At 59.1% G+C, this 15,939-nt stretch overlaps 1 protein-coding gene across 1 annotated transcript in view; it reads right to left on the bottom strand.

Annotated features, from left to right (window-relative positions):
* LOC140428672 (adenylate cyclase type 8-like) overlaps positions 1-15,939 on the bottom strand; it is a 377,241-nt gene that overhangs the window by 31,491 nt on the left and 329,811 nt on the right. The window contains exon 16 of the mRNA XM_072515387.1: positions 15,046-15,138. Within this exon, the coding sequence (XP_072371488.1) occupies positions 15,046-15,138 (93 nt within the window). The remainder of the gene's footprint in view (positions 1-15,045; positions 15,139-15,939) is intronic.

The following is a 15,939-nucleotide window of genomic DNA, read 5'->3' on the forward strand; positions in this document are numbered from 1 at the left end:
CCGATGGCGAGTTCCTGATCCCAGTTCGCTCCCGATGGTGAGTTCCTGATCCCAGCTTGCTCCCGATGGTGAGTTCCTGATCCCAGCTCGCTCCCATAGGCGAGTTCCTGATCCCAGCTCGCTCCCGATGGCGTGTTCCTGATCCCAGCTCGCTCCCGATGGGGAGTTCCTGATCCCAGCTCGCTCCCGATGGCGAGTTCCTGATCCCAGCTCGCTCCCGATGGTGAGTTCCTGATCCCAGCTCGCTCCCATAGGCGAGTTCCTGATCCCCGCTCGCTCCCGATGGTGAGTTCCGGATCCCAGCTCGCTCCCGATGGGGAGTTCCTGATCCCAGCTCGCTCCCGATAGTGAGTTCCGGATCCCAGCTCGCTCCCGATGGTGAGTTCCTGATCCCAGCTCGCTCCCGATGGTGGGTTCCTGATCCCAGCTCACTCCCGATGGGGAGTTCCAGATCCCAGCTCGCTCCCGATGGGGAGTTCCTGATCCCAGCTCGCTCCCGATGGTGAGTTCCTGATCCCAGCTCGCTCCCGATGTTGAGTTCCTGATCCCCGCTCGCTCCCGACGGTGAGTTCCGGATCCCAGCTCGCTCCCGATGGGGAGTTCCGGATCCCAGCTCGCTCCCGATGGGGAGTTCCTGATGCCAGCTCACTCCGGATGGTGAGTTCCGAATCCCAGCTCGCTCCCGATGGTGAGTCCCGGATCCCAGCTCGCTCCCGATGGGGAGTTCCTGATGCCAGCTCACTCCGGATGGTGAGTTCCGAATCCCAGCTCGCTCCTGATGGTGAGTCCCGGATCCCAGCTCGCTCCCGATGGGGAGTTCCTGATCCCAGCTCGCTCCCGATGGTGAGTTCCTGATCCCAGCTCGCTCCCGATGTTGAGTTCCTGATCCCCGCTCGCTCCCGACGGTGAGTTCCGGATCCCAGCTCGCTCCCGATGGCGAGTTCCGGATCCCAGCTCGCTCCCGATGGGGAGTTCCTGATGCCAGCTCACTCCGGATGGTGAGTTCCGAATCCCAGCTCGCTCCCGATGGTGAGTCCCGGATCCCAGCTCGCTCCCGATGGGGAGTTCCTGATCCCAGCTCGCTCCCGATGGTGAGTTCCTGATCCCAGCTTGCTCCCGATGGCGAGTTTCTGATCCCAGCTCGCTCCCGATGGCGTGTTCCTGATCCCAGCTCGCTCCCGATGGGGAGTTCCTGATCCCAGCTCGCTCCCGATGGCGAGTTCCTGATCCCAGTTCGCTCCCGATGGTGAGTTCCTGATCCCAGCTTGCTCCCGATGGTGAGTTCCTGATCCCAGCTCGCTCCCATAGGCGAGTTCCTGATCCCAGCTCGCTCCCGATGGCGTGTTCCTGATCCCAGCTCGCTCCCGATGGTGGGTTCCTGATCCCAGCTCACTCCCGATGGGGAGTTCCAGATCCCAGCTCGCTCCCGATGGGGAGTTCCTGATCCCAGCTCGCTCCCGATGGTGAGTTCCTGATCCCAGCTCGCTCCCGATGTTGAGTTCCTGATCCCCGCTCGCTCCCGACGGTGAGTTCCGGATCCCAGCTCGCTCCCGATGGGGAGTTCCGGATCCCAGCTCGCTCCCGATGGGGAGTTCCTGATGCCAGCTCACTCCGGATGGTGAGTTCCGAATCCCAGCTCGCTCCCGATGGTGAGTCCCGGATCCCAGCTCGCTCCCGATGGGGAGTTCCTGATGCCAGCTCACTCCGGATGGTGAGTTCCGAATCCCAGCTCGCTCCCGATGGTGAGTCCCGGATCCCAGCTCGCTCCCGATGGGGAGTTCCTGATCCCAGCTCGCTCCCGATGGTGAGTTCCTGATCCCAGCTCGCTCCCGATGTTGAGTTCCTGATCCCCGCTCGCTCCCGACGGTGAGTTCCGGATCCCAGCTCGCTCCCGATGGCGTGTTCCGGATCCCAGCTCGCTCCCGATGGGGAGTTCCTGATGCCAGCTCACTCCGGATGGTGAGTTCCGAATCCCAGCTCGCTCCCGATGGTGAGTCCCGGATCCCAGCTCGCTCCCGATGGGGAGTTCCTGATCCCAGCTCGCTCCCGATGGTGAGTTCCTGATCCCAGCTCGCTCCCGATGGCGAGTTTCTGATCCCAGCTCGCTCCCGATGGCGTGTTCCTGATCCCAGCTCGCTCCCGATGGGGAGTTCCTGATCCCAGCTCGCTCCCGATGGCGAGTTCCTGATCCCAGTTCGCTCCCGATGGTGAGTTCCTGATCCCAGCTTGCTCCCGATGGTGAGTTCCTGATCCCAGCTCGCTCCCATAGGCGAGTTCCTGATCCCAGCTCGCTCCCGATGGCGTGTTCCTGATCCCAGCTCGCTCCCGATGGGGAGTTCCTGATCCCAGCTCGCTCCCGATGGCGAGTTCCTGATCCCAGCTCGCTCCCGATGGTGAGTTCCTGATCCCAGCTCGCTCCCATAGGCGAGTTCCTGATCCCCGCTCGCTCCCGATGGTGAGTTCCGGATCCCAGCTCGCTCCCGATGGGGAGTTCCTGATCCCAGCTCGCTCCCGATAGTGAGTTCCGGATCCCAGCTCGCTCCCGATGGTGAGTTCCTGATCCCAGCTCGCTCCCGATGGTGGGTTCCTGATCCCAGCTCACTCCCGATGGGGAGTTCCAGATCCCAGCTCGCTCCCGATGGGGAGTTCCTGATCCCAGCTCGCTCCCGATGGTGAGTTCCTGATCCCAGCTCGCTCCCGATGTTGAGTTCCTGATCCCCGCTCGCTCCCGACGGTGAGTTCCGGATCCCAGCTCGCTCCCGATGGGGAGTTCCGGATCCCAGCTCGCTCCCGATGGGGAGTTCCTGATGCCAGCTCACTCCGGATGGTGAGTTCCGAATCCCAGCTCGCTCCCGATGGTGAGTCCCGGATCCCAGCTCGCTCCCGATGGGGAGTTCCTGATGCCAGCTCACTCCGGATGGTGAGTTCCGAATCCCAGCTCGCTCCCGATGGGGAGTTCCTGATGCCAGCTCACTCCGGATGGTGAGTTCCGAATCCCAGCTCGCTCCCGATGGTGAGTCCCGGATCCCAGCTCGCTCCCGATGGGGAGTTCCTGATCCCAGCTCGCTCCCGATGGTGAGTCCCGGATCCCAGCTCGCTCCCGATGGCGTGTTCCTGATCCCAGCTCGCTCCCGATGGTGAGTTCCTGATCCCAGCTCGCTCCCGATGGCGTGTTCCTGATCCCTGCTCGCTCCCGATGGCGAGTTCCTGATCCCAGCTCGCTCCCGATGGTGAGTTCCTGATCCCAGCTCGCTCCCGATGGCGTGTTCCTGATCCCAGCTCGCTCCCGATGGTGAGTTCCGGATCCCAGCTCGCTCCCGATGGTGAGTTCCTGATCCCAGCTCGCTCCCGATGGCGTGTTCCTGATCCCAGCTCGCTCCCGATGGCGAGTTCCTGATCCCAGCTCGCTCCCGACGGTGAGTTCCTGATCCCCGCTCGCTCCCGATGGTGAGTCCCGGATCCCAGCTCGCTCCCGATGGGGAGTTCCGGATCCCAGCTCACTCCGGATGGTGAGTTCCGAATCCCAGCTCGCTCCCGATGGTGAGTCCCGGATCCCAGCTCGCTCCCGATGGCGAGTTCCTGATCCCAGCTCGCTCCCGATGGGGAGTTCCTGATCCCAGCTCGCTCCCGATGGCGTGTTCCTGATCCCAGCTCGCTCCCGATGCCGAGTTCCTGATCCCAGCTCGCTCCCGATGGCGAGTTCCTGATCCCAGCTCGCTCCCGATGGCGTGTTCCTGATCCCAGCTCGCTCCCGATGCCGAGTTCCGGATCCCAGCTCGCTCCCATAGGCGAGTTCCTGATACCAGCTCGCTCCCGATGGGTAGTTCCTGATCCCAGCTCGCTCCCGATGGCGAGTTCCTGATCCCAGCTCGCTCCCGATGCCGAGTTCCGGATCCCAGCTCGCTCCCGATGCCGAGTTCCTGATCCCAGCTCGCTCCCATAGGCGAGTTCCTGATCCCTGCTCGCTCCCGATGGTGAGTTCCGGATCCCAGCTCGCTCCCGATGGCGAGTTCCTGATCCCAGCTCGCTCCCGATGGGGAGTTCCGGATCCCAGCTCGCTCCCATAGGCGAGTTCCGGATCCCAGCTCGCTCCCGATGTTGAGTTCCTGATCCCTGCTCGCTCCCGATGGCGAGTTCCTGATCCCTGCTCACTCCCGATGGCGAGTTCCTGATCCCTGCTCACTCCCGATGGCGAGTTCCTGATCCCAGCTCGCTCCCGATGGCGAGTTCCTGATCCCAGCTCGCTCCCGATGGCGAGTTCCTGATCCCTGCTCACTCCCGATGGCGAGTTCCTGATCCCTGCTCACTCCCGATGGCGAGTTCCTGATCCCAGCTCGCTCCCGATGGCGAGTTCCTGATCCCAGCTCGCTCCCGATGGGGAGTTCCGGATCCCAGCTCGCTCCCATAGGCGAGTTCCTGATCCCAGCTCGCTCCCGATGGCGAGTTCCTGATCCCTGCTCACTCCCGATGGCGAGTTCCTGATCCCAGCTCGCTCCCGATGGTGGGTTCCTGATCCCAGCTCGCTCCCGATGGTGAGTTCCGGATCCCAGCTCGCTCCCGATGGCGAGTTCCTGGTCCCAGCTCGCTCCCGATGGGGAGTTCCTGATCCCAGCTCGCTCCCGATGGCGAGTTCCTGATCCCAGCTCGCTCCCGATGGGGTGTTCCGGATCCCAGCTCGCTCCCATAGGCGAGTTCCTGATCCCAGCTCGCTCCCGATGGTGGGTTCCTGATCCCAGCTCGCTCCCGATGGCGAGTTCCTGATCCCAGCTCGCTCCCATAGGCGAGTTCCTGATTCCTGCTCGCTCCCGATGGGGAGTTCCTGATCCCAGCTCGCTCCCGATGGTGAGTTCCGGATCCCAGCTCGCTCCCGATGGTGAGTTCCTGATCCCAGCTCGCTCCCGATGGCGAGTTCCTGATCCCAGCTCGCTCCCGATGGGGAGTTCCGGATCCCAGCTCGCTCCCATAGGCGAGTTCCGGATCCCAGCTCGCTCCCGATGTTGAGTTCCTGATCCCTGCTCACTCCCGATGGCGAGTTCCTGATCCCAGCTCGCTCCCGATGGTGGGTTCCTGATCCCAGCTCGCTCCCGATGGTGAGTTCCGGATCCCAGCTCGCTCCCGATGGCGAGTTCCTGATCCCAGCTCGCTCCCGATGGGGAGTTCCTGATCCCAGCTCGCTCCCGATGGCGAGTTCCTGATCCCAGCTCGCTCCCGATGGGGAGTTCCGGATCCCAGCTCGCTCCCATAGGCGAGTTCCTGATCCCAGCTCGCTCCCGATGGTGGGTTCCTGATCCCAGCTCGCTCCCGATGGCGAGTTCCTGATCCCAGCTCGCTCCCGATGGCGAGTTCCTGATCCCAGCTCGCTCCCGATGGGGAGTTCCTGATCCCAGCTCGCTCCCGATGGGGAGTTCCTGGTCCCCGCTCGTTCCCGATGGGGAGTTCCTGATCCCTGCTCGCTCCCGATGACGTGGTCCGGATCCCAGCTCGCTCCCGATGGTGAGTTCCGGATCCCAGCTCACTCCGGATGGTGAGTTCCGAATCCCAGCTCGCTCCCGATGGTGAGTTCCGGATCCCGGCTCACTCCCGATGGCGAGTTCCGAATCCCCGCTCACTCCCATAGGCGAGTTCATGACCCCGGCTCGTTCCCGATGGGGAGTTCCGGATCCCCGCTCGCTCCCGATGGGGAGTTCCGAATCCCCGCTCACTCCCATAGGCGAGTTCATGACCCCGGCTCGTTCCCGATGGGGAGTTCCTGATCCCAGCTCGCTCCCGATGGCGAGTTCCTGATCACAGCTAGCTCCCGATGGCGAGTTCCGGATCCCTGCTCGCTCCCATAGGCGGGTTCCTGCTCCCAGCTCGCTCCCGATGGTGAGTTCCGGATCCCACCTCGCTCCTGATGGCGAATTCCGGATCCCTGCTCGCTCCTGATAGCGAATTCCGGATCCCGGCTCGCTCCCAGTGGCGAGTTCCAAATCCCAGTTCGCTCCCGATGGTGAGTTCCGGATCCCAGCTCGCTCCCGATGGGGAGTTTTAAATCCCAGCTCGCTCCCATAGGCGAGTTCCTGATCCCAGCTCGCTCCTGATGGTGAGTTCCGAATCCCAGCTCGCTCCTGATGGCGAATTCCGGATCCCGACTCGCTCTCGGGGGCGAGTTCCAAATCCCAGCTCGCTCCCATTGGCGAGTTCCGGATCCCGACTCGCTCCCGATGGCGAGTTCCAGATCCCGGCTCGCTCCCGATGCCGAGTTCCAGATCCCTGCTCGCTCCCGATGGGGAGTTCCTGATCCCTGCTCGCTCCCGATAGTGAGTTCCGAATCCCAGCTCGCTCCCATAGGCGAGTTCCTGATCCCAGCTCGCTCCCGATGGTGAGTTCCGGATCCCACCTCGCTCCTGATGGCGAATTCCGGATCCCTGCTCGCTCCTGATAGCGAATTCCGGATCCCTGCTCGCTCCTGATAGCGAATTCCGGATCCCGACTCGCTCCCGGGGGCGAGTTCCAAATCCCAGCTCGCTCCCATTGGCGAGTTCCGGATCCCACCTCGCTCCTGATGGCGAATTCCAGATCCCTGCTCGCTCCTGATAGCGAATTCCGGATCCCGGCTCGCTCCCGGTGGCGAGTTCCAAATCCCAGTTCGCTCCCGATGGTGAGTTCCGGATCCCAGCTCGCTCCCGATGGGGAGTTCCAGATCCCAGCTCGCTCCCGATGGTGAGTTCCTGATCACAGCTTGCTCCCGATGTTGAGTTCCTGATCCCTGCTCGCTCCCGATGGCGAGTTTTGGATCCCAGCTCGCTCCCATAGGCGAGTTCCTGATCCCAGCTCGCTCCTGATGGTGAGTTCCGGATCCCAGCTCGCTCCTGATGGCGAATTCCGGATCCCTGCTCGCTCCTGATGGCGAGTTCCGGATCCCGACTCGCTCCCGATGGCGAGTTCCGGATCCCGGCTCGCTCCCGATGCCGAGTTCCGGATCCCTGCTCGCTCCCGATGGGGAGTTCCTGATCCCTGCTCGCTCCCGATAGTGAGTTCCGAATCCCAGCTCGCTCCCATAGGCGAGTTCCTGATCCCAGCTCGCTCCCGATGGTGAGTTCCGGATCCCACCTCGCTCCTGATGGCGAATTCCGGATCCCTGCTCGCTCCTGATAGCGAATTCCGGATCCCGACTCGCTCCCGGGGGCGAGTTCCAAATCCCAGCTCGCTCCCATTGGCGAGTTCCGGATCCCACCTCGCTCCTGATGGCGAATTCCAGATCCCTGCTCGCTCCTGATAGCGAATTCCGGATCCCGGCTCGCTCCCGGTGGCGAGTTCCAAATCCCAGTTCGCTCCCGATGGTGAGTTCCGGATCCCAGCTCGCTCCCGATGGGGAGTTTTAAATCCCAGCTCGCTCCCATAGGCGAGTTCCTGATCCCAGCTCGCTCCTGATGGTGAGTTCCGAATCCCAGCTCGCTCCTGATGGCGAATTCCGGATCCCGACTCGCTCTCGGGGGCGAGTTCCAAATCCCAGCTCGCTCCCATTGGCGAGTTCCGGATCCCGACTCGCTCCCGATGGCGAGTTCCAGATCCCGGCTCGCTCCCGATGCCGAGTTCCAGATCCCTGCTCGCTCCCGATGGGGAGTTCCTGATCCCTGCTCGCTCCCGATAGTGAGTTCCGAATCCCAGCTCGCTCCCATAGGCGAGTTCCTGATCCCAGCTCGCTCCCGATGGTGAGTTCCGGATCCCACCTCGCTCCTGATGGCGAATTCCGGATCCCTGCTCGCTCCTGATAGCGAATTCCGGATCCCTGCTCGCTCCTGATAGCGAATTCCGGATCCCGACTCGCTCCCGGGGGCGAGTTCCAAATCCCAGCTCGCTCCCATTGGCGAGTTCCGGATCCCACCTCGCTCCTGATGGCGAATTCCAGATCCCTGCTCGCTCCTGATAGCGAATTCCGGATCCCGGCTCGCTCCCGGTGGCGAGTTCCAAATCCCAGTTCGCTCCCGATGGTGAGTTCCGGATCCCAGCTCGCTCCCGATGGGGAGTTCCAGATCCCAGCTCGCTCCCGATGGTGAGTTCCTGATCACAGCTTGCTCCCGATGTTGAGTTCCTGATCCCTGCTCGCTCCCGATGGCGAGTTTTGGATCCCAGCTCGCTCCCATAGGCGAGTTCCTGATCCCAGCTCGCTCCTGATGGTGAGTTCCGGATCCCAGCTCGCTCCTGATGGCGAATTCCGGATCCCTGCTCGCTCCTGATGGCGAGTTCCGGATCCCGACTCGCTCCCGATGGCGAGTTCCGGATCCCGGCTCGCTCCCGATGCCGAGTTCCGGATCCCTGCTCGCTCCCGATGGGGAGTTCCTGATCCCTGCTCGCTCCCGATAGTGAGTTCCGAATCCCAGCTCGCTCCCATAGGCGAGTTCCTGATCCCAGCTCGCTCCCGATGGTGAGTTCCGGATCCCACCTCGCTCCTGATGGCGAATTCCGGATCCCTGCTCGCTCCTGATAGCGAATTCCGGATCCCGACTCGCTCCCGGGGGCGAGTTCCAAATCCCAGCTCGCTCCCATTGGCGAGTTCCGGATCCCACCTCGCTCCTGATGGCGAATTCCAGATCCCTGCTCGCTCCTGATAGCGAATTCCGGATCCCGGCTCGCTCCCGGTGGCGAGTTCCAAATCCCAGTTCGCTCCCGATGGTGAGTTCCGGATCCCAGCTCGCTCCCGATGGGGAGTTCCAGATCCCAGCTCGCTCCCGATGGTGAGTTCCTGATCACAGCTTGCTCCCGATGTTGAGTTCCTGATCCCTGCTCGCTCCCGATGGCGAGTTTTGGATCCCAGCTCGCTCCCATAGGCGAGTTCCTGATCCCAGCTCGCTCCTGATGGTGAGTTCCGGATCCCAGCTCGCTCCTGATGGCGAATTCCGGATCCCGACTCGCTCCCGGTGGCGAGTTCCGGATCCCGGCTCGCTCCCGATGCCGAGTTCCGGATCCCTGCTCGCTCCCGATGGGGAGTTCCTGATCCCTGCTCGCTCCCGATAGTGAGTTCCGAATCCCAGCTCGCTCCCATAGGCGAGTTCCTGATCCCAGCTCGCTCCCGATGGTGAGTTCCGGATCCCACCTCGCTCCTGATGGCGAATTCCGGATCCCTGCTCGCTCCTGATAGCGAATTCCGGATCCCTGCTCGCTCCTGATGGCAAATTCCGGATCCCGACTCGCTCCCGGGGGCGAGTTCCAAATCCCAGCTCGCTCCCATTGGCGAGTTCCGGATCCCGACTCACTCCCGATGGCGAGTTCCTGATCCCGGCTCGCTCCCGATGCCGAGTTCTGGATCCCTGCTCGCTCCCGATGGGGAGTTCCTGATCCCGGCTCGCTCCCGATGCCGAGTTCCGGATCCCTGCTCGCTCCCAATGGGGAGTTCCTGATCCCGACTCGCTCCCGATGCCGAGTTCCGGATCCCGGCTCACTCCTGATGCCGAGTTCCAAATCCCAGCTCGCTCCCGATGGGGAGTTCGAATCAGTTCTGCTCTCACTGCAAGTTTCTTCAAAGAGATAAGAGTCTTTAAAGCAGTGCAGACTTGTCTGAGGACTGAGGAGCAGGGAAAGAAACTGAGAAACGTCTTTTGAAGATTTACATTGAAGATATACAGCCAGAGTTTCTGCAGGGGTCTGACAGGAGTCAGATCTGTTCTGTGTGAACAGACCTCTTTCTCAAAGATTATTTCTCTGAAGCAAGTGTTCCTCTGTGCCGTTGGTAGTTAAGGTGGATTGAGAGCTAAGATGGTTTACTTCCTTGTTTAAGTGGGAATATAGATAGCATTTAAGGGTATTGTATTCACTGTATTGAGTCGTATCTTTTAAGGGGTTAGTTGTTAATAATTACAATTAATAATTGTAAGCTATTTTCTGGTGAGAAGTTAAAGATTTAAATACTGTGTCAATAATAAAGTTTTCTTTTTTAAAAATAAATTTAGAGTACCCAATTCATTTTTTCCAATTAAGGGGCAAGTTGGCGTGGCCAATCCACCTACCCTGCACATCTCTGTGTTGTGGGGGTGAAACCCACGCAGACACGGGGAGAATGTGCAAACTCCACACGGACAGTGACCCAGAGCCGGGATCGAACCTGGGACCTCGGCGCCGTGAGGCAGCAGGGCTAACCACTGCGCCACCGTGCTGCCCATAATAATGTTTTCTTTTGAAATATCATGGATTCTCAGTCCGCCATCAATGGAACACCATGCTCACCGCCCCGATAGCCCCGTGAAGGCAGTGCATGCCCTGAGCTGCCGAGGGCTTTCAAATTGTACAGTGACGCCCGTTAGATTATCATTAACGGGCCCGACCCGGGATCTCCGGCTCCCCGCCATGCTCCGCCTCCGCCCGGCCGGAGTGACAACGGTGCCGTTTACTGGTGGTGTTTAACGTCAGGAGTCAGGCACCAAGGCTGCTGAGGGAAAGAGAGGAGGTGAGCCAAGTTACCCCCGGTGTAATGGTGGGGTTTCCAGTGGTGTCACTGGCCGGGGTGCATCTGCCAGGGCAGGGGGGCAACCAGGAAATGGGCCGTGGGGTCAGGGTGAGGCCCCGGAATTGGGATGTCCGGGCACCGCCCGCCATGAGCGGCCTGCAAGGCAGGCATCTGGCTGGACACCCCACTGACTGCCCGCTGTGGCCACAGATGAGCTGGGCACCACCGGCTGTATGGGTGCCCCTGCCACTGCCACCCTCAGCCCACCCCGGATGGCCACCGGCTTTGACCCAGCGCCGCCTGCGCACTGCGGCCCTGCCCCCATCCATCCGACCCCCAGACAAGTGGGCACAACCGGTGCACCACACAAAGGGCCCACAGCACTCCGCAGTCCCAATTGGTGCCCAGCCTGCAGGCCTGCCACCAAGCATGGTGCCACCCTGCTGGAAGGGTATCACACGGCCTACTCAAGGAGGACCCCCACAGCAGACCCCACAGGAGGGCACAGGACAGGGGCTGCCGACAGTATCGATGGCATGGGGAGCATCAGCCACTGGTAGCTCCGCCGACAGGGGCAGATGATGGGGTTAGAGGCCCCGCAATACCAGGCATCGCTGTGGGCGGGGGTGCAGAGGGCACAGTGTCAGGGGAGCGGCTGGGGGTGGTGATGGGAATGGGGAGAGGGGTATAAATATGCAGGGGCAGGGGCTGCACTGCATGCCAGGGTCACCGTGTAGCCTGTTGGACCTGGTTGGGCAACGGGGGTACTCACCATGCCAACATGTCTGCCCTTCACCCCCTGTGGAGAATGGATTTGGGTATCAAACCAGGAGTGGTTGGCATCTTCCTGGGCTCTGCTGCCCTGGCAGCTACACTGTGGCTGCACGACATCCTTATTCTGCCACACTCAACTATTCCCAACACATTCGAGGTGTGGGGGCTGGGTACCGGGGTGGTGTGCGGCGATGGGTCACTCACCGGGGAGGCACTACCACATGGCGCTCCCACATTTCCAGCCCCCGACTGCCCAGGGGACCCTGGCAAGTGCCCAACGCCAACACCCAAACCCCACACCACCAGCGTCCCACCGCCCAATCCACCCCTCCCCCCACTCTGCCACCCTCCCCCAGGCACCTGGCACACCCTCTGCTCTCAGCCCAGCCGATCTCTGAAACCCTTCAGGCTGAGGGCCGAGGCAGGCAGGAATTGTGCCCCAGTCTGCATCACGAACCTGTCTGCTTCAGCCCTGCAAACGTACCTGACCTCACTGGCCCTGACGCTCCTCTGGGTCCCCCAGGCGGCGCATTAGGAGAGGGGCAGCCTGCTGTATATCTCACCCTGCAACCTGAGTCTCCTTTAGTGGTCGTCCTCGGGAGTGACCACCCTGAATGAGTGTCACAGGTTGCGTGGTGCCCCCCTGCTGGGTGTGCCAGGGAAGATGGGGTGATGCGGAGGTCCTGCTTGTTCCGACACCTCCCCGGCGGGAGTGACCGGCACGGACCCCATCTCCTCCTCCTTCAGGGTGCCCAAGAGCCCCCAGGCTACTCCTTGGGATTGGGGGGGGGGGGGGAACAGCTTGGAGCGAGCTCCCGGGCAACTGCCATTACCTGGCGCTGCCTGTCCTGGGTACCTGCCCGTCTGGACCGGGGTCGCAATGCTCATGACCATGGAGCAGAGGGACATGGCAACCTCCCTCTGTGACTGCCTCAGGACAGCCAGCGCCAGACCAATGCCCTCGACACTCGCAGCTATGGCCACTGTGACTGGGCCAATCTCTGGAGCACTGCTTAAATGTCCATGTCGCTCTGGTACATGGCTACTGTGCCTCAGACACGCCCCCGGGCCTTGGACAGCTTGACCCAAGGCCTCCACCGTGGCTGTAATAATAATAATAAGCTTTATTGTCACAAGTAGGCTTACATTAAAACTGCAATGAAGTTACTGTGAAAAGCCCCTAGTCGCCACATTCTGGCGCCTGTTCGGGTACACAGAGGGAGAATTCAGAATGTCCAATTCACCTAACAGCACGTCTTTCGGGACTTGTGGGAGGAAACCGGAGCACCCGGAGGAAACCCACGCAGGCACGGCGAGAACGTGCAGACTCCGCACTGACAGTGACCCAAGCCGGGAATCGAACCTGGGACCCTGGCGCTGTGAAGCAACAGTGCTAACCACTGTGCTACCGTGCCGCCCATATCTGCACGGGATGAAATGAAAAATGAAAATCACTTATTGTCACAAGTAAGCTTCAAATGAAGTTACTGTGAGAAGCCCCTAGTCGCCACATTCCGGCACCTGCTCGGGGAGGCTGGTACGGGAATTGAGCCGTGCTGCTGGCCTGCCTTGGTCTGCTTTCAAAGCCAGCGATTTAGCCCTGTGCTAAACAGCCGTGCAGTGTTGGCGTGGGTGGCATGCACGGTCGGATGGACTGCTGCTGGGTACTCGCTGAGAACCCCTCACCAAAACCCCAACAATTTAGTTTATTTTCTGACTGTGCGGGTAGAATGATTCGTACTGGCGGGAGAATAGAGCTTTGGTATTTTCAAACAAAACTTTATTCCGAATACAATATTCAACTTTTTAGCTTCACGCCCAAAAAGGAACAACTGACAATTTCCCCTTAACACGACTACTCAAGTCCCCGTTAAACAACAAAATGTTAAACTCCTTCCTTTGCGAGGCTCCTTCCCAGATTTGGGAGTTCTTCACAACCCTTGCATTGAAGTCCCCAAGGAGCATGGTGTCCAGGGTGGAGTCGCAGTGTAGGCACTCTGGAGGCTGGTTTAGCTCACTGGGCTAAATCGCTGGCTTTGAAAGCAGACCAAGGCAGGCCAGCAGCACGGTTCAATTCCTGTACCAGCCTCCCCAAACAGGCGCCGGAATGTGGCAACTAGGGGCTTTTCACAGTAACTTCATTTGAAGCCTACTTGTGACAATAAGCGATTTTAATTTAATTTCATTTCATGACAGTTGCCTGCTGCTCCTTGGCACGTTGTGGATGAAGAGTCACGAGGGTCTCCTTGATGCCGAGAGTCGGTTGACGAGTTAATTCTTGATGGCGAAACCACTTCCATGTGTCCTCGGCTGTTCCTCAGGTTTTCCTCACCAGCAGAAGGTTAACCACCGTCAACTTCCCTCAGCTGCCCTTCGCCTGCTCTTCGGGCCTCTAGCAGGGCAGCGGCGTCAAGGTTGAAGTGGCTGAGTTAACAGGGAACACGGGCAGTTCCACCTACTGCTGCACCCTTCCTCCGCCATCACCGCCGTTACTACCTCACAAGTACCTTCCGCCTGGTTCGCCACGAGGACTTGTTCTGGAGTGGGCTTTGTCTGGCTCCTCCCCTACAGCCTTCCCGGCACGAGTGACCCTGTCAGGAATTTAAGATCAGCAGGGCGTTCAGGCTTATCCACCACCACAGGGTGGCAATCTGAGGAAAGGTGGCAATGCACTTCCTCTCCACCGATGCTCAGTGGCACCGGCATGTACCGTCTACAAGATACACTGAGGCAACTCACCGAGGCTTCTCAGAGAACCCCTTCCAAACCTTCAACTTCCATCATCTAGAAGGACAAGAGCAGCAGACACCTGGGAACCCCACCCCCTGGCGGTTCCCCTCCAGGTCACTCACCACCCTGACTGGGAAATGTATCAAATCCTGGAACTCCCTCCCTAACAGCACTATGGGTGAACCTACACCACAGGCACTGTCACAATTCAAGAAGGCAGCTCACCACCAGTCCTCAAGGGTAATCAGGGGTGGGCTACAGAAATGCAGGCCTAACCAGCAACGCCTCTGTGTTGTGAAATAGTTTTTACAATCTGAATTGGAAGTGGTGTGGTGAATGGCCTCACCTTCAGCAAGCTGCTGCCAACTGTGCATCAGGCTGCACCCAAAACTTTGGAACTCTTACAATCTTTCTGATATAGTTTCTATTTTGTAGGATCCTTGTTGAACAAACACTGGAGAAAATAATTATTCTGTCCGGCCTTAATTTCAGTTTCCTCTGATCTGTGCTTTGTGTCAGGTGACTCGTGACTGCTTTCCTTCTATTTTCACTGTCCGAGTGGAGCTTCATCCGGACTGCAAAGAGACAGCACAGGTGAATAAATCTCACGATGGACTTGGTTACGCGAATCACCAGCTTTGTGCTGATTCAGGGCTTAGATTTGTTTCCAAAATTGTTCACCAGAAGCAAATATTCGTCACGGACAAGACCATGCATCGTCCATGCCATTCTCTGCACAGACTTCCAAATCCTGCAAAATTAAACTACTTGTGTCGTTAAAGCAGGTTACAGCGGGCCCTCCAGTATCAGAGTTCTTCAACTGGATTGAGGAATGTTTTGTGTGTACCAAATTGGCAATAGTCATTGACATGTTGGGACTACCATCCCCATCAAATTGTTTTCAGTAATCGTCCCAGTTGATGATGGTGTGATATCAGTAATGGTGTCAATTTCTGGGTAGCTGCTAATGTGTCAGTCCGAGACAGCATTTCAGCACATCCTGGGCATGTTGCTACAAGATAATTATTACAAGGAATGTGTTATCTCAAATATGTTATCATGCATGCAATTTACCAGGCAAATGCTACAAAAGATCAGACATGTGGATGCAGGATTACCTGGTGCTGTAATGCCAGTCCCGATACTGCCATGTATGTACTCCCAATGGTCTTGATCTTTTCAATATTCTCAAAGCGTGCATCACCCAACAGCTATGTAAAAAGACCATGGAAAAGAGAGGTTAACTTTACTCTGCTCAAATTAAGCAATAACATGTTGTAATCGCAAGATTATTCCCAGTGCCACGTGCCAGTGAGGCTAGAAATAGGAGGATAGAGCAGCTGAACACGTGGCTCAACTGGTAGTGTAGGAGGGAGGGTTTCAGATTTCTGGACCACTGGGATCTCTTCCGGGGCAGGTGGGACCTGTACAAAAAGGACGGGTTGCATCTAAACTCGAGGGCACCAGATTCCTGGCTGGGAGGTTTGCTGATGTCACTCGGGAGGATTTAAACTAGTTTGCCACGGGGGTGGGAACCAGAATGTGAGCTGAGAAGGTGTCATAACTGAAGGGGAAATAGAGAACAAAAATAATAGAACAACATCACCCTCAGGCAGAGCAAAAAAGGTGAGAAGTGTGAGAAGGGAGGTGGTCAATGCTGGACTGAGGGTGTTGTACCTAAATGCGCGCAGTCTACGGAACAAGGTAAATAAGCTTGTTGTGCACATTGAAATTGGCAGGTACATAGAATCATACAATTTACAGTGCAGAAGGAGGCCATTAGGCCCATCGAGTCTGCAGCGGCCCTCGGAAAGAGCACCCTACCTAGGCCCACACTTCCACCCTATCCCCATAACCCAGTAACCCACCCAACACTAAGGCCAATTTATCATGGCCAATCCACCTAACCTGCATATCTTTGGACTGTGGGAGGAAACCGGAGCACCCGGAGGAAACCCACGCAGACACGGGGAGAACGTGCAGACTCCGCACAGACAGTGACCCAAGCCGGA

This window comes from Scyliorhinus torazame, chromosome 1 (genome assembly GCF_047496885.1).
Source record: "Scyliorhinus torazame isolate Kashiwa2021f chromosome 1, sScyTor2.1, whole genome shotgun sequence".
Classification (NCBI taxonomy): Eukaryota; Metazoa; Chordata; class Chondrichthyes; order Carcharhiniformes; family Scyliorhinidae; genus Scyliorhinus; species Scyliorhinus torazame.